Source organism: Gymnogyps californianus, chromosome 1 (assembly GCF_018139145.2).
Source record: "Gymnogyps californianus isolate 813 chromosome 1, ASM1813914v2, whole genome shotgun sequence".
Taxonomy (NCBI): domain Eukaryota; kingdom Metazoa; phylum Chordata; class Aves; order Accipitriformes; family Cathartidae; genus Gymnogyps; species Gymnogyps californianus.
Window position 1 is genome coordinate 164,805,760 of NC_059471.1, and position 15,967 is coordinate 164,821,726.

At 43.0% G+C, this 15,967-nt stretch overlaps 3 protein-coding genes across 3 annotated transcripts; 1 reads left to right on the top strand and 2 right to left on the bottom strand.

The window, feature by feature from the left end:
- Nucleotides 1–1,946: 1,946 nt before the first annotated feature.
- Nucleotides 1,947–4,053, bottom strand: LOC127029731 (histone H3). The gene is made up of 2 exons (XM_050915520.1): nt 3,464–4,053; nt 1,947–2,322 (listed from the first exon to the last, which is right to left on the bottom strand). Exon 1 carries the CDS (start codon nt 4,051–4,053, stop codon nt 3,643–3,645), a length of 411 nt encoding a protein of 136 aa, XP_050771477.1. The 3' UTR covers nt 1,947–2,322; nt 3,464–3,642.
- Nucleotides 4,054–5,251: 1,198 nt separating this feature from the next.
- Nucleotides 5,252–5,702, bottom strand: LOC127029735 (histone H2B 8). The gene has a single exon (XM_050915525.1). It carries the CDS (start codon nt 5,700–5,702, stop codon nt 5,322–5,324), a length of 381 nt encoding a protein of 126 aa, XP_050771482.1. The 3' UTR covers nt 5,252–5,321.
- A 357-nt stretch (nt 5,703–6,059) lies between these two features.
- Nucleotides 6,060–6,772, top strand: LOC127029739 (histone H2A-IV). Its single transcript, XM_050915528.1, has one exon. It carries the CDS (start codon nt 6,066–6,068, stop codon nt 6,453–6,455), a length of 390 nt encoding a protein of 129 aa, XP_050771485.1. The 5' UTR covers nt 6,060–6,065; the 3' UTR covers nt 6,456–6,772.
- The last annotated feature ends 9,195 nt before the right edge of the window (nt 6,773–15,967 follow it).

Genomic DNA, 15,967 nt, shown 5'->3' on the forward strand with positions numbered 1-15,967 from the left:
GCAAATGAAAAGAATGTGATAGGATGTTTAGGATTTATCTTTACATACTGGCTTGCACAGGAACCACCATATCACCTTTACAAAGTTTTTACATTATAATAGTTAATTCAAATGAAAATCTCACTTCTTTTTTTCATGTGGATATATCCGTTCAGAGTTTTTCAGAAACTAGTAAGTGTCAAGCACGCACTACTGCTTTGCTAGTAGGGCCGATTCAAATATTTTTGTTCTAGAAAGATACTTTCATCAGACCTTCCTTTATATACTTTTGATGAAAGGAAGTATTTCACCAGGACCTCAGTGGTTATGCTCTATCTTACCCATTGGACTGATAGGAAGTACATTCTTCCAAGCAGTGATTTGAGCCAGATCATACCAACACAGTGCCAGATCACTCATGGAGGATGGCTAAACAGCCAGGAACAGTCTTAGCCAAATATCTTACTGAGCATCTAAAGTTACCTGCAAAAGCACCTTAAATGATTCCCAACAGCCACAAGGCAAAGCACCAGCAGTTTGCAAGCCAGTCCTCAGCTAGCCAGCACACTGGTCTTGCTAACAGCCAGCTTCTACCTGGCAGCATTCATTAGCTCAGGCTCTCCTGCAAAAAGCACAGAAATGCTGCTGGACCTTGCTGGTACCAGAGGAACCTCTACTTTTACTCGCTTTGAGTTAGGAAATCTTGCACTAAGTCACCTGTGTGTGTCTTAGACTAAAGAAATGTTACATCAAATAAACTGTTTACGGCAAACTCAGTTTTATTTCTAAATCGTGGTGTTTGGGTTTTGTTTTAGCAAATACCTTCCAAGACCTGTTCTGTATCAGACTTAACTGATACTCAGTTTTTCTCTGAATTTTATAGCAAGCGCAAGATGTCTTTCAGTTCCTTAAGCAGTTTATCTTTGCTCAAAATCCCCAACTTAATTAAATACTCTTGATATCAGTTCTTATTCATACCTTAAGAAAGGATTTTTTTCCCAACCTACATCTGATTTGGGATTTTTGTTGTTGCCCTTTTATAGTTAAGTGATTCAACACCATATGCTAACTGATAGGATTTATCACTTGCATAAGGAGGGAAGAGCAAAGCCCACTGTATAAGTCTACAATCAGTCTACCACTCTTCCCCATGTCACTACTACAACCATCTGCAGCTGTTACAGACTTCAAAATCCACACAGTAAATTCTTCCTAATTGCTAGCCTGGTCCACTAGGACAAGCTATGGTAGGTTATTATTAGTGTACTTTCATAATGTATTACACCCCAAAGTTACTTCAGACTCAGCCATTAAAATTTAGGGTTCATACAAGCTCACCTTTCCTGCAAAAAAACCTTGCAAATCTGTTTCTTTCTCAGCTGATGGAGTGTTAGTGATTTTTACAATTCAGGCATGCAACTCTCCAAATGAGTCCAAATAATACTATATTTATTAAAACAGTCCAAGGTCTTCACAAGACTAGAGGAAAATGATAGAGATTAAGGCAAACAAAACCTGTTTCCCTGTCTCACTCCTCAAAAATCATTTATTTATTGAACATGCAAAAAAGCATAATTTTTGACCCAAACTTCTGCTGAAATTTAAGTATTCTGACCGTTAGCTTATATAAGATAGTAAATATCCACTATATAAAATATTTAAAACAGCCATTTTACTTGATTTAATTATTAATAATTTTATCATAAACATACATAAACAGGTTTAGATAAATAAATAGATCTCTCGCTATCACAAACAGTAACAGGAAATGAGTTTGCTTTCACTAAGACTCATTTCTGCAGTCTCACTGGTAATCATCTACTGCAAAAAAAAAAAAGGTTGTTCTGAAAAACACGAATCCTATGCCAATGAACAAGTAAGGGGGGGAGGGGGAAATAAATCACGTAGACGATCTTAATTCCCAAAGTACTATTCCCGATACCTTCCCCCCTCCCTTTTACCCCTCCAACGTTAAGTAACAGAAAATGGCTGAAAGTGAGAAAAACAAGCGATAGAAAATGGTGTGTCGAGGCACTCGATTGGTCAGATTTTGCTGCAGAGTCCAAGTTTCTGACACAGAGAAAGGAAGATTTCCTAAGACGAAGCGTGTTAGCAGTTAACAGAAAAGCAAGAGTCTTGCAGTTTTAGGCTTTCCAAAATAAATATTTTCTCTAAGCAATTCTCCGTGGCTCCTTGTTTCTGAGTTTAAATGAAGACTGTATTCAACTCCATCCAACGGCTTCTTAAAGGCACAACTACTCATTTGTACCATTGAAAAACCAAAAAGACGTTATTTCCAATACTTCAGTAGAACAGCAGGCTCCTCAAATTACATAAAACTGCCTACAGTATAAAAAAAATTAAAAGGCGATGGAAACTCAGATATAATTTTGGAAATTACGTTTTTCAGGTACCAACTACAGATCTATTGAGTAGGAGGGCAAGGGGGTGTGCAGCTGAACTTACAGTCATGGAGAAACCCCATTTTCCAGGTAGGTTCACAAAAAATCACTGAATATGACGGATGGGGAAGAGTCTCCATTAACAATAATTCTGGACTCGATATCAAGTTTTTTAATCACTAATACTCCTTGGAAAACACTTCCTCTTTGCTCAGTTTAACAAATATTTTCGGGAGCCTAAACACAGATGGAGAAAATTGCTCCAAATAGACATCTCTAATAATTCACACAGGATACCCAGAACCATCAAGGATGCCACAAGCCTGTCCCAGAGAAGACACGAGCAAAAAGCACACCTCTTGAAAACGAGATTCGTAGAAATTATCCTTTCCACCGCCCTATGCCCAGCTCTCTCTGGAAACACAACACTTATCTCAAGAGTGAACTAGAAGTGCTTGAGAAGGGCTGAAGATGCCCGGGGGACGTCGCTCACGACAGGGACAATCAGACCACGAGTGATAAAGCACCGAGAAAACTACCGACCGAGCGCCTTTCCTGGAAGGGCGGGAAAGGACTTCTTGCGCCTTCAAACACTCTCCACCCCCCCAAAAAGAAGGGTTTGGAAAAGAAAACAATATTTCTGTCAGGACAATAAACCGTAATGTTGTTACCGTAAGAACACAAAGTAAATGCAGCATAGCAGGAGGCGTTTACAATATACTTAACTCTGAACACATCTACTCTAATTGAGAAGGCAGAGTTTTGTAAAGAGTCACCTTTACGAATTCAACGAGTTTGTACGAATGCTTAAGACACACAGCCAAACGGATAAAAAATACATACAAATCTTTCAGAGCTAGGTATCTTGTCCTTCAGAAAAGGAAAGCCCATGATTACAACTTTTTTCTTATCAGCTAAAAAGTCACATAAAAAAAGCATAGAAAGCAATTTTCACCCTAAACAGAGATTTGTCCTAGCACGAGCACCTCAAGACTGATTAACCACACCATACTATTTCGCTACAATCAGGATCCTTTTCAACCCCTTTGAAACGTGACTTACATATTTCATTTGTTACTTACTTGATGAGATACGGGCTCTTGGTCATTGTAAAGGTACCCGAAAACAGGGGTACACACAGGGAAACACATCACTTCCTACACAGAATTAAAGAGTTTACAGCTCTCTTTAGTGGCCGTGTGGTGGCTCTTAAAAGAGCCTTTGGGTTTTCGATAGTCTGAAAGATCCGTTTGCTAGAAGCTTAAGCGCGCTCGCCGCGGATGCGTCGGGCCAGCTGGATGTCCTTGGGCATGATGGTGACGCGCTTGGCGTGGATGGCGCAGAGGTTGGTGTCCTCGAAGAGCCCCACCAGGTAGGCCTCGCTCGCCTCCTGCAGCGCCATCACGGCCGAACTCTGGAAGCGCAGGTCGGTCTTGAAGTCCTGCGCGATCTCGCGCACCAGGCGCTGGAAGGGCAGCTTGCGGATCAGCAGCTCCGTCGACTTCTGGTAGCGCCGGATCTCGCGCAGCGCCACCGTGCCGGGCCGGTAGCGGTGCGGCTTCTTCACGCCGCCCGTGGCCGGCGCGCTCTTGCGGGCCGCCTTGGTGGCCAGCTGCTTGCGGGGCGCCTTCCCGCCCGTCGACTTACGCGCCGTCTGCTTCGTGCGCGCCATTTTCCCCCGAACAACTCCCCAACACTAAGCAACGACCGTCTGTACAGGAGTCAGCCGCGGGGCCCGTTATTTATAGCCAACATCGCCCTGTGATTGGCTAGCGGAAAGGCACAAATTCCATTGGACAATGGGAAGGATTTAAAAAGCCCGCCGTTCGGCGCGGGTGGGGGCAACGGCCCTTCCTGCTCCGCAGTCCCCTTCTGCGTTGGAGGCCGCGGCGCTCTCGGTTCTCTTATCCCTCAGCTCTGCCCCGCCGAGCGGGGCCGGCGGCGGCTGGGCGCTCTGCCACAGCGGTAACCAGACAGCCAACGCGGAGTTTTTACTCTGGCCCCGCAGCAGACGCTTTTATCGCCGCCTCTGTCCCAGGCAGCCAGGATTTCAGCCCCCTTGCAAAAGGCTTTTGCGAAAAAAACAGCCTTCCCTGCACATGCAGGAAGTTCAATAAAGCCTCTTGTTCACTTTTTTTTTAAGCATCCCTTATTTTTTACTTGGATTTTCCTATTACGTTGTCACTTAAGATCTATGAGGAACCTCTTTATTCTGTCACACTTTTTCTCCATCAAAGAGAGAAGCTGAAAAAAACCTATGCCACTTCCCTATGAAATCTCTGGGACTAATGAAATTATGCTGTTCTCTATACCACTTCATTTTTGCTGTGTGTGGCGTGACAAATTTCATAAACATTGTCTTCCAAATATCAGACGTACACAGACTAATCCCTATGGAGTTCTCCGAGTAAACAAGCTGCTCTGGCTTGCGGCCAAGTCGTTTGAGAATGACAGCTAATGTTTAAAGGGGACGACGACATTTTATTAGAAAAGGTATAAACTGCATTAGCAGTTATTGTAAAAAAAACCCAAACCACCTGCTTTATTTCGTATTGGAACAGTAGGAAAAAAACTAGAACAACCTAAACACTACTGTGCATATTTCTCTGTACTTATTCAAAAACTAGAGCTGAGCTAATTAAAATGAGGAAGGAAAACTAATAGCTTTAGAACTCAATTAGGTGCTTAACATCCTTTTTATAGACCTGTCCAATGAACAGCTGGAGCAGGGCACACACAAGACGACCCAAATCATTCCTGGTACTTTACTATGACAAACATTTTTGCTACTATTAAACAGTATGTCCTAGTCTGGGAACAAAAACAGTGCTAAATACAAGTACCACTCACCGAACCGAATCAGTGTGAACGACTCTTTTACTGAATATGTGGGTGGCTCTTAAAAGAGCCTTTGGTTTAGACGATCTTTCGAACAGAGATTTACTTGGAGCTGGTGTACTTGGTGACGGCCTTGGTGCCCTCGGAGACGGCGTGCTTGGCCAGCTCGCCGGGCAGCAGCAGCCGCACGGCCGTCTGGATCTCCCGCGAGGTGATGGTGGAGCGCTTGTTGTAGTGCGCCAGGCGCGAGGCCTCGCCGGCGATGCGCTCGAAGATGTCGTTGACGAAGGAGTTCATGATGCCCATGGCCTTGGACGAGATGCCCGTGTCGGGGTGCACCTGCTTCAGCACCTTGTACACGTAGATCGAGTAACTCTCCTTCCTAGTCTTTCTACGTTTCTTGTCACCTTTCTTCTGCGTCTTGGTGACGGCTTTCTTGGAGCCCTTCTTCGGAGCAGGAGCGGATTTAGCTGGTTCCGGCATTTTACAAGTCTGTCACTACTTGTCTACCGCAGGAACGACGTAAATACAATAGCGGCGACGCCCGTATTTATAGGGACTGTATGCAAATGAGATGACTCAAGGCTGTTCTTGCCTATTGGGCAATAGCGGTTCGTGATGTCAAACCATATAGCACTTCCGATTGGTCGCTATTTCATCTGTCTTCCCATTGGTTAACTTCACAATCGCAGCCTCCGCCAATCAGAAGTCCCACCGAACCCCAGAAGGAAGGGATAAAAAGGCAGGGTGGCAGCTCTCGTCGCATTTCTTCTGTTTCCACAGCTTTTTATAGCTTTTACGTAGGCTTTTATTTTTTTTTTTTTTTTTTTAACTTTAGTTGGAGGCATGTCTGGCCGCGGGAAGCAGGGCGGGAAGGCGCGGGCCAAGGCCAAGTCGCGCTCGTCGCGGGCCGGGCTGCAGTTCCCCGTGGGCCGCGTGCACCGGCTGCTGCGCAAGGGCAACTACGCGGAGCGGGTGGGCGCCGGCGCCCCGGTGTACCTGGCGGCCGTGCTGGAGTACCTGACGGCCGAGATCCTGGAGCTGGCGGGCAACGCGGCCCGCGACAACAAGAAGACGCGCATCATCCCCCGCCACCTGCAGCTGGCCATCCGCAACGACGAGGAGCTCAACAAGCTGCTGGGCAAGGTGACCATCGCGCAGGGCGGGGTGCTGCCCAACATCCAGGCCGTGCTGCTGCCCAAGAAGACCGACAGCCACAAGGCTAAAGCCAAGTAAAACTCTTTCGACAAACAACCCAAAGGCTCTTTTCAGAGCCACCCACATCTTCCCAGAAAGAGCAGGAACAACTGATACGTGCTTCTCCAGAAACAGTGTATTTTGATATATTTAGAAACTTTTCAGATATACAGGGAAGTTTTCTGAAGTATGTTTTCCTTCTATGTATACCTTCAACTTGGTTTTGCTGACCAGTGTAGGTCCCTGCATTTTTCTTTCTCTAGAAAGTTGATGTGCTTATGTAAACGTTTCTCAGTTTCACTTTTCTGAAAAAACAATAAAAGGCAGCAGTTACGATTGAGATCAGTCACTGCAGCATGGTGTAAGGAGATGAGATAAAAACACGGCAAGGGTGGGCTCACTGCCTCCCGCTCCGTGGTTTCAGTCAGGGGGAGCACAGTTAATCCCAGCGGAGGTGGGCTGTGGCGGGGGAGTGGGCGGGGTTTCCGTGCCCGCCCGCGGCGAGGGGCGTTGCCGCCGGCGGCCAATCCGAGGGGAGCGCGCGGTTTTCAAACCCGGGGTGGGGCGCGCTTTCCTCCCGGGGCAGCCGCTGCTGCCCCTAGTTCGCGGGTGCAAAAGGATTCCAAGTGCCTTGTGCGTAGTGGCTGCTTTGTTTTTCTGCCTGCTGAGGTCCTTGTTTGTTTGTTTGTTTGTTTGCAATTTACGGGTTTCAGGCAATAGCGAGAGAATTGTAAGTATTTCACTGGGATGCCATCCTGTAACTAACCTGGGATGGTTTCTAAAGGGCAGTATCAACTATTCTGAGTAAGTGGAAATCGTAAAGGAGGAAATCTGGTGGTGGAAATCGTAAAGGAGGATCACGAGTTAAAACACAATAGGCTCAAGTGTACTTTTCCATAGCGTGTGAGTTTGTATAGAAGCACTATGGAAAGTCACCTATACGCGTGGCAGGGGATCATAGTGTACCAGCCTAGACTTGAACTGATGTTTCAGCTCTTTCTTTTTCATTGTGACAGCGTGGGTGGCGTTTAAAAGCCTTGTTGAATTTTTCTGCAAAAGTTTCCTTTCCTCTTGCAGTACTGCCTCCTGGGTGCTGCCTTCTTCGGCTTGGCCGCGCTCTTCGGTGCCGCCTTTTTGGGGCTCTTCGCCGCTGTCTTGGCCTTCTTGATCGTAAGAGCCCCTTGCGCTCCGTGGAGGCGGTCGCGGCCTCGGTGATCAGCTCAGTGGCGCTGGGGCCGTGGGCTTTGGAGCTGCCCGCCGCCGCCTTCGGCTTCTTGGAGGCGGTGGCCGCAGCGGCGGGTAGTCTCGGACACGGTCAGAGACAGGTTTCAAAAAAAGGGGGGAGAAGGATGTGTCAGGGGGATACAAATGAAGATAATCAGTGAGAAGCTGGTATTTATGGGGGGAGCCTCTCCGCCATTGGTGCCTCGGGGAGTCTGCACTGCTGGAAGGTAGCGAAGGTTCCTCTCCCCTCTGTTTCCTCAGAACAGATTAATTTTTTTGTTTGTTTGTTTCACTGTAAGGGACGCTGCATTCCTTCTTCTGTTAGGCAGATATAGGTAAAACAGGATCTTATTTCTTTTTCATTCGGTAGTGTTTTATGCGGAAGAAAACAAAACCGCCTGAAGGGGAGGCAGGAATGCACCACCGGGAGCTGAAAGCCTCTGGCTAGGCACTGGGGGCGTGTTTTCTTTGTTCTCTAAAAGTGCCCTTTGAGAAAGATGACGAGGAAAACTGCTGCTTTTTGCAGTGTCCTCCCTCAGAAGGCAGAGGAGTGAGTCACCGTGGCAATGGGTTAGTGGAAAATGTTTTTCAATGTAACACGAGAGTGCCCGGCTGAAGTGTTGCTTGGAAACAAAATGAGAATCGCGGGACTTGTTTTAAACGGTACTTCCTTCTTACAAAATTTTCGAGGGTTTTTGGTTTTTTTTTTTTTCGAAATAGGCAGAGGACTACTTTTTTTTTTTTTCCTTTTTAGCAGCCCTGTCTTCTTGAAAGAAGTAGTATTTCAAGAAAAATAACCTCTATTGGTAGATATTTAGTATGGGTGGAAGAGATTACATGGGTCTGAAGCAGAGGACTGATTTGCAGAAGGTCCTGATTGGGCCATTTGAAAATCCCGTGCTTTGAAACAGAGGCCTCCCAGGTCTCATTTTTGCCCTCGGAAACACGCTGTGAGGAGGGAGCATTTTTCTTTTTTCAGGATCAATGCTCACACTGAAGTGCCTGAGAAGGAAGTGGGTCTGTTTTGATTCTCTCGGAAATCAGGGAAGGGGTTTTTTTTCCCCACTGACGCTTGAAAAATCACTCAAAACTACAAGTATTCTAACATTTTATTTTCAAATGAGATACGGACAGCTTGAGATCTAGTCTAAAGCTTTTTTTTTTTTCCTATTATCTTCTTCACTAGAAAATAGTTACACTCAGTAATGGTAAATCACAACATTTACCATTTTGCTCTCTTCTAGCCATGTTTCCCTCTTGAGCTGGTGCATATAAAGAGCTCAGTTTCCTTTCATAGCAGTTTATGACTAATGTTCTGTTTGCTATGCCACCAACAGTATTTTCATGATATTTTTAGCATGTTTTTATTAGTACAGGCAAATTGATGAGTTCTGTATACCAAATCCTGTTTTTATTCAGCTAAAATATGACTGGAATACTTTCCTACAGTTACTGTATATAGTTCCTCTTCCTTGTTTCTCCTGACCAGCCATCCACATTTAATGTAGAAAGGCAATATATTCTTCTACCTTGTGTCACTATGCTTGTTATAAATGAACATATCTTGTCCACATACCATAGTTAAATAAAAGTCCTATATATTTTAAAATAGAAGAGAGAATTAGAGTATAATACCTATTTACTTATGTGACAGATGAGACTTAAAAAACTTTTCTTTAATAACAAGTGTTTTATTTCAGCTCAGATGCTGAATTTCTAATTAATCTGGATCCTTCCCCAAATTTCTTTCCGACCATTCAGACAGCCTAAATTCTCAAACAGATTTCTACACAAAGGAGGAAGGCTTTAGATTTAAGAACAGTCCATCACAGATGATGGTGGTCATGAAAAAACATTTAGTGTCATAGATGATCTAAATTACTTTTGACCTTTAAGTCCACACAAAATACATCTTTATGCTTTAAAGTACTAGCTATAGCATAAGTAGTGCAACCTCTCAGCCTTCTCTCAATGTTATTGAACCTGTATTCAGTTTTCTGTTTTTTCCATAAAACACGAGAAGATAATACGCAAGGTAATATAAACAACCCAAACAACAAAACCAAAACCCATGCTTAGTTGCAGAAACTTTCCAAGTATGCAGACAAACAAGTAGAACAGTGAAGTCATAAAAGAACATTCACATTTCATTAACTTTATCATAGTGACAACTGTGTATGGGATCAGTCCTTAAAGGTTCTTTTCATTCAAAAAGTCTTATTCATGTTTTTCTTGAAAAAGGCTATACTTGATTGCTCTGTAACGACCTGATTGTGGACAGCATAAAGTCCTTGTCCAAACTCCCTTGGTACTAAGCAGTCTTCCACAGTCTTAGACGAAGCTGTGATTTTTTTTTTTTTTTTTTTTATTCCCCCCTTCTGCCTTTCAGGAGGAGAAGTTGCTTTAGGCTACTGCATTTTAAAAAAATTTGGCATGTTAGAACATTTGCCTACAAAAGTGAATCAAATTATTTGCCTGCTACTGAGGGTATCTCCAACTGTGGGCTGTTCTTTAAAACTTATTTGAACATTTATGTGACACAGTCTATACAAAGGTTAAACATTTACAGGTCTGTTCATAAATTACTCTCAAACCCCTTCACTCAAACATTCAGTTCCTTTAGTACCTTTCTGTAACCATACATAAGAGAACCACAATGCAATCAAGTAGGAATATCTCACAAATCTGGTGTAATGTATAGAAACCTTTTGAATAGTATAATCAGTAATTTACTTTTCATTTTCCCTTGAAAACAGGCCTGCTTAGACACCAAATGAGGTTAAAAAAAAGCTATCGATACTATCATTTCTTTCTCTCAGATACATAGTACAGGATCAATTTAGACATTGGTAAACATGAAAGAAACTCACATGTCTCCATTCACAAAATTTCAGAGGCACTGATGCTGACATTCAGGAAATTTGAATGACAAGATTGATGTCTGAAAGTCAATTGCACTATAGCTGTAGAAACACAGCAGAAACCTGCATTTGCCAGTAACAATAAATGCTCTGAGGGTATATAGTATTAGCAAAATAGCAGATTGCCTTAAACCACAGGTAATTCCTTGGACGCCTTTCTCTTTGCACCTTCACAGATTCTGCCTAACATTACTCTGGCACAGCTGAGTAACGGGGGAATTGATCGGTTTGGGGCATTTCCCCCCAGCACCGTAAAGCGGCTGAGGCTCGGCCGCAGCTGCCGGACCGCGGCGGGGAGGGGCGGCCCCGGGGCGGCCCCAGGCACCGCCCGCCCGCCCGGCGCCGCTGCGCCCCCGCTGCAGCAATTTCTGACCAATCCTGCCCGGGAAGCGACTTCCCTCCCTCTCTTCTCCTCCTCCTCCTCCTCCTCCTCCTCCTCCTGTTCTTCGCCTCCCCTCCCCTCCCCCTCCCTCTCCCTCCGGTTACGTTCGCCGCCGCCCCCGCCGCTCTCCTCCCCGAGTCGTTTCTGTTTCGTTAATCCGCAGGCAAGGAAGGTGAATCTGCTGGATGGCACCGCAATGAGGTGGTGAGCACCCCGCCCCGGCTGCTCTTAAAACTAGCCTGTGTTTTGAATACCTCCAGTGTTTCTTGCATCGACTGTTGGTTTTATTTTAACTGTGCTTTATTTATACTGTGGCTGCTGCCCAGGGTTAAAAAAAACAAAAAACAAAAAAAACCCAAAAAACCCCAAACAAACAAACAAAAAAACAACAAAAAAAAAACCCAAAAAAACCCAACAAAAAAAAAAACCCGAGGAGCAGTCGGGGTTCCAGCTTGCTCTGTTAGAAAATGTTATTTTGATTCTGCAGACTTCATGGCTAAGAAAGCAACGGACTATCCTGCATGATAAACTACTTCTATAAGGAGCCTGTGATCATTAGAGCATTTTCCCCCTTCTTCATTCTGTTCTAGAAAACTTAATGCATGACTGCATGGTACAGACACAACCCTACCATACTAACTAGGCTGATGCAGATAAACCTTTTTCCTCTCCAGATGGCATTTCTATATATCACTTCTTTAAGAATTCAATTATATTTCAAGTCTCTGCACTCTGCATACAAAAGATATTGCTCTTGACATATGGGGAGGGATTTCAAATAGAAACCAAGTCCTTCCCTCTTCCTACAGCCACTGCAGCTTTTTCCTGCTGTGGAACTTCCTCTATTGCCTCCACAAGTAGTTTGTGAGAGAACCATGGAAATATCTATACAAACCAGAACACTGAGTAACTTGGAATCCCTGAAAAAAATTGTTAAATGAATAGGAGCTTTCTGGGGGGGAAGGTTTTTCGTTTGGTTGGTTTTGGGGATTCTTTGTTTGTCAGAGGGGTTTTTTGACCTTATGAGAAAAACAAAACTGATCCTCAGCATGTGCATGTAATTAAATGGCAGTTGATACCACCAGGGATCAGTGTAGAAGTCTTTAAGAGATGGGAACTATTTAATACCAGTATTAGGAAGTGCTCACAGTTATGCAAGCAGCTGTGTTCTCCAGAATTGATTTCTATAGAGAAACATGGCTCATCACCTTCAGCTCTTCTCCTTCATTTGGAAAAAGTTGATAGAGATAAGGAGTCCATTTACTTATTTACATTTACAATATTTAGGCAGCTCTTCTGGCGCTGGTAACCAACTTTATAATTAGATTGGACCTCACTGAACTTGATAGATTTAGCCACTGACCTTATAGATATTAAAGAAGATAAGTAAGAACATCTTCACCCAATAGTTGTCTCTGTCCTGAAAGTGTCCTAGCACTCTTAGTAGGGAAGCCATTTTAGACCTTAAATCACCTTTATCACTTTTCTCAGAACTTTCTTTTCCAGTTGCACTACATCTTTTTTTTGACTTAGAGGCCAGAAATGTGCACAGTACTCAAGGTGCAGCTATTCCACACAATGCTACAACAGTACAAAGATACAATATCCTCTGTTTTGCTCTCTGTTCCTCTTCTGGTGATTCTTGACATTCACATTATTTTCATTTTAGTGCTTCTGAGCATTGAACAAATTATTTGTTTAGTTATTTATCTATTGTTTTCAGATGTGGGAGGATTTTTTTATTAGGATCAACATGGAGGGTGCAGTGAAGGTGGAAGATGATGGTGAGACAGTTCTGAAGACTGAGTCAGGGACCAGGGGCAGGAGGACAGGCAGTGAAACTGAAAACTATGGTCAAAAGAAAGTGGAAAAACTGAGGAGGCTGAAGTTTATTTTCATTTAGTGACATTCGAAACACCTAAAGCTTGGAGAGACCAAGATGTGTATGCTGTAAAGGTCATGGCAAGAGCACTGTTGCAGGTCAGGCAAATGGAGATTTTGTTTATCACCAAAAAGATAGTTTGATTTGCCACCATCTATTATGATCCAGAAGTCCAAGTCCACACGTCTCTATAGGCAGTGAAGTTCCCATTAGTTGTTAGTCCTAAGCACTCACTGTGTGCGTACAGACTGCTAACTGCTGAAGGACCTTGCAGCCGCATCAGAGCACCTCTGATGCTTTTTTAGGTGGGGGGGTTTCCAACAGAAAATTTCATACTACACGCATGCACGTGTTTGTGTGTATGCATGCACATATCCTGGAGGTGTAAAAGGACAGTGTCATACAGAACGGCAGCAGCACAGGATAATCATTATCAAGATAATACTAATAAGATTAATATTTAATTACTGTACATTGAAAAACAGGGGAAAAAATAGGTCATTACCTTGTAAAGGACTTTGTAACTTTATCCTATGTGCTTTTTTTTTTTTTTGCTTTCAGCCTGAGCTACCCCTTGTCCATCTCTGCGAGTTTGGGGACAACCAGCAATGGTTACTGAGGGTTACTGCATAAACACATCAATGCATGAAAAGGTAACACTTTTAAGTGTCAGTCATTAATAAGTACCTATATGATTTTAGTGAGGTTTATAAAGCTCTGTCAGAGATGGGCCCCACTGTTCCTGGGGTAGGAGCTGCCATGATCCATGCTGATTTCCAGGTTCCACCTGGAGGAAAGTGACTTTGAATGCACCAGCTGTGGCCTTCAGCATACAGTTGCAAGTAGATCCCAGAGGCAAATGCATACCTGAGAAGAAACCCTGCTGTGCCCTGGGGCAGACAGACCCATGGGGAGCAGTCAGTCCAGGTGCCAGGTCCATCAGGTTAGTCCAGGTGCATGAGAATGAAAACCAGGGCTGAGCTGACCAAAACTCAAACAGTCCAGCAGTAATTGAGGGGCATATTGAGCTGTCAGGTGCGAAATGTGAGATTCGCCTTTATATTGAGGGGATAACCACCAGTCATGCCAATGGGTCTGTCATCAGTTTCCTGGCAGATGGCCTGTGCAGAGATTGACAGCTTGGAGTCTCCATATGAGTAGGATGCACAGAGCATTAATTTTGCTTGTGCTGTAATTAACAAACTTGTGATGCAACTTACAACAATAATTTCTTTTTTTTTCATGGAATTAGATAACTTCTGTAATATTTTCATTATGTTGATTGTCACTCTAGGCAAAAATCCATCTCCATGTTTAGTTGGACTTCTACATTTCATGTGATTATGCTCTGCGAACACTTACGTTTACCTAGGAAGATGATGCAGTTTTATTCCTTTCCCTCACAAATGTCTCACCTAAGTAAAATAGCACATTTATCACAAGCTTCTGCTTTAGGAGGTGAAGTAAATCTATATCTCCAAATTGCAACATTTCTATCACTATACTTTTAGCTGGTTTAAAAAACATACTACAGAGACTTTCTAACTTAATATTAATTCTCCTAAGGACCTGAAAATACATGTGCTGGCAGATCTACTGGGATATCAGCAACTCCTTCAGGTAACAACTAAAGAGGTTTCCTGAAAACCCCAAAGAAATCTAGTTCACTGACGAGAAAACAAATTTTGAAATTCGTATTATTTCAACAGCCTCCTCAAAAGGATGGTTGTCTTTTGGGAAGGCCAGGAATATTAGCAGGAATGGCAGGATGAGAGGTTGAAAGCTGATGCAGAATGGAAGAGAAGCGCTATGATCTGCTATGACATACCTAGAGTGGGAAGAGGAATAGAGTCATTTTCTCGCTCCTTCCTGCCCTCACCCAAACTGCTCCTTCACTCCAGTGTGCCCTGGCTGCCTTCCCACGTCTTGGGAGACAGCTCAAGGCTCTTCCAACTAATGCTGCCTGATCAGGAAGAGGAAAACAGAACTTTTTGCCCTCCCCATACTATCTTGATTAACGGGAAAAGCTGAATTGTAAAAAAAATGATTAATGGGTAGTTCATATACTCACTTGTTAGTTCTTAGTAACAAAATCCATGTAAATGAACCACCAGGAGTGAAGGATGAACACTGTCCATAAAATATGAGACCAAGGTGTCCTATTAGGAAATGAAGTGTTACTCCAGAATTCAATCAATCCAGATTGCTCAGAGCTCCTTCCTTCTTTTCCAGAACATTGAAAGGCTTGAGATTCTGTAAACAGGATATATGCCCCTCCTTTTGGTTTAATTTTATCTATTTTCAGGAGTGCTCCAACACTTCAGTAATATACACACTGTTATTTTATATGTACAGCTATCAGTGAAAAGTTTAGAAAGATACCACACACATACATTATACTAAAATAAAAACAAGAAAATTAAACTGTCTGTTGTTTGGTGTGGAAAAGATAAAATCGGGTAAGCATAACTTGACTTCAATAATCATGAAATATAGAATAATATTTTCTCAAATAACCCAAGCATACTGTAATACAGCAATCTATTCTATGTGCCTGTACATTGCTATCATATCTATAAAGATTCTGTGTAAAATCAGTCACAGTAAAAATTCACGCTTTAGACCATCTGTGGTTTTTATCCCTTTTGAAGCTAAGATATTGCTTAGATCAGGAACAAATTACATTGTTAGCTGTTTTGGTTCTTCAGCTGGGTTCTCACTCTTAAGAATGAACCTTAGATAGGGATGAAAAGTCGGTTATTCAACGAAGGATTAAGAAAGTATGATGCAAAAATAAGCAAAGGTTAAATTTAATGGAAAAAATATTAACCACACAATAAATACCACAAAAATAGATCTAGTGAACTAAAAAGAAGCTAGAAATGGATACTAAAAGAGATTGCAACCTTTTGACAAAGTGCCAATCAACATTCAACCCCACTAGGCATAGGAGGTGAATAGGGCAGCTTGCAAGGCAGAATACCTATTCCCAGTAAACCACATAAAGAGAATGAAATTGTTTAAGTGGATAATCTACAAGAATATTAACACCTAAAGTATTTGAAGTCATAAGGTGAAATGAAAACAAAGCTATAGAAAAGATATGCAAAAAATTACATTATTAAAACCAAATGTGCCAGAT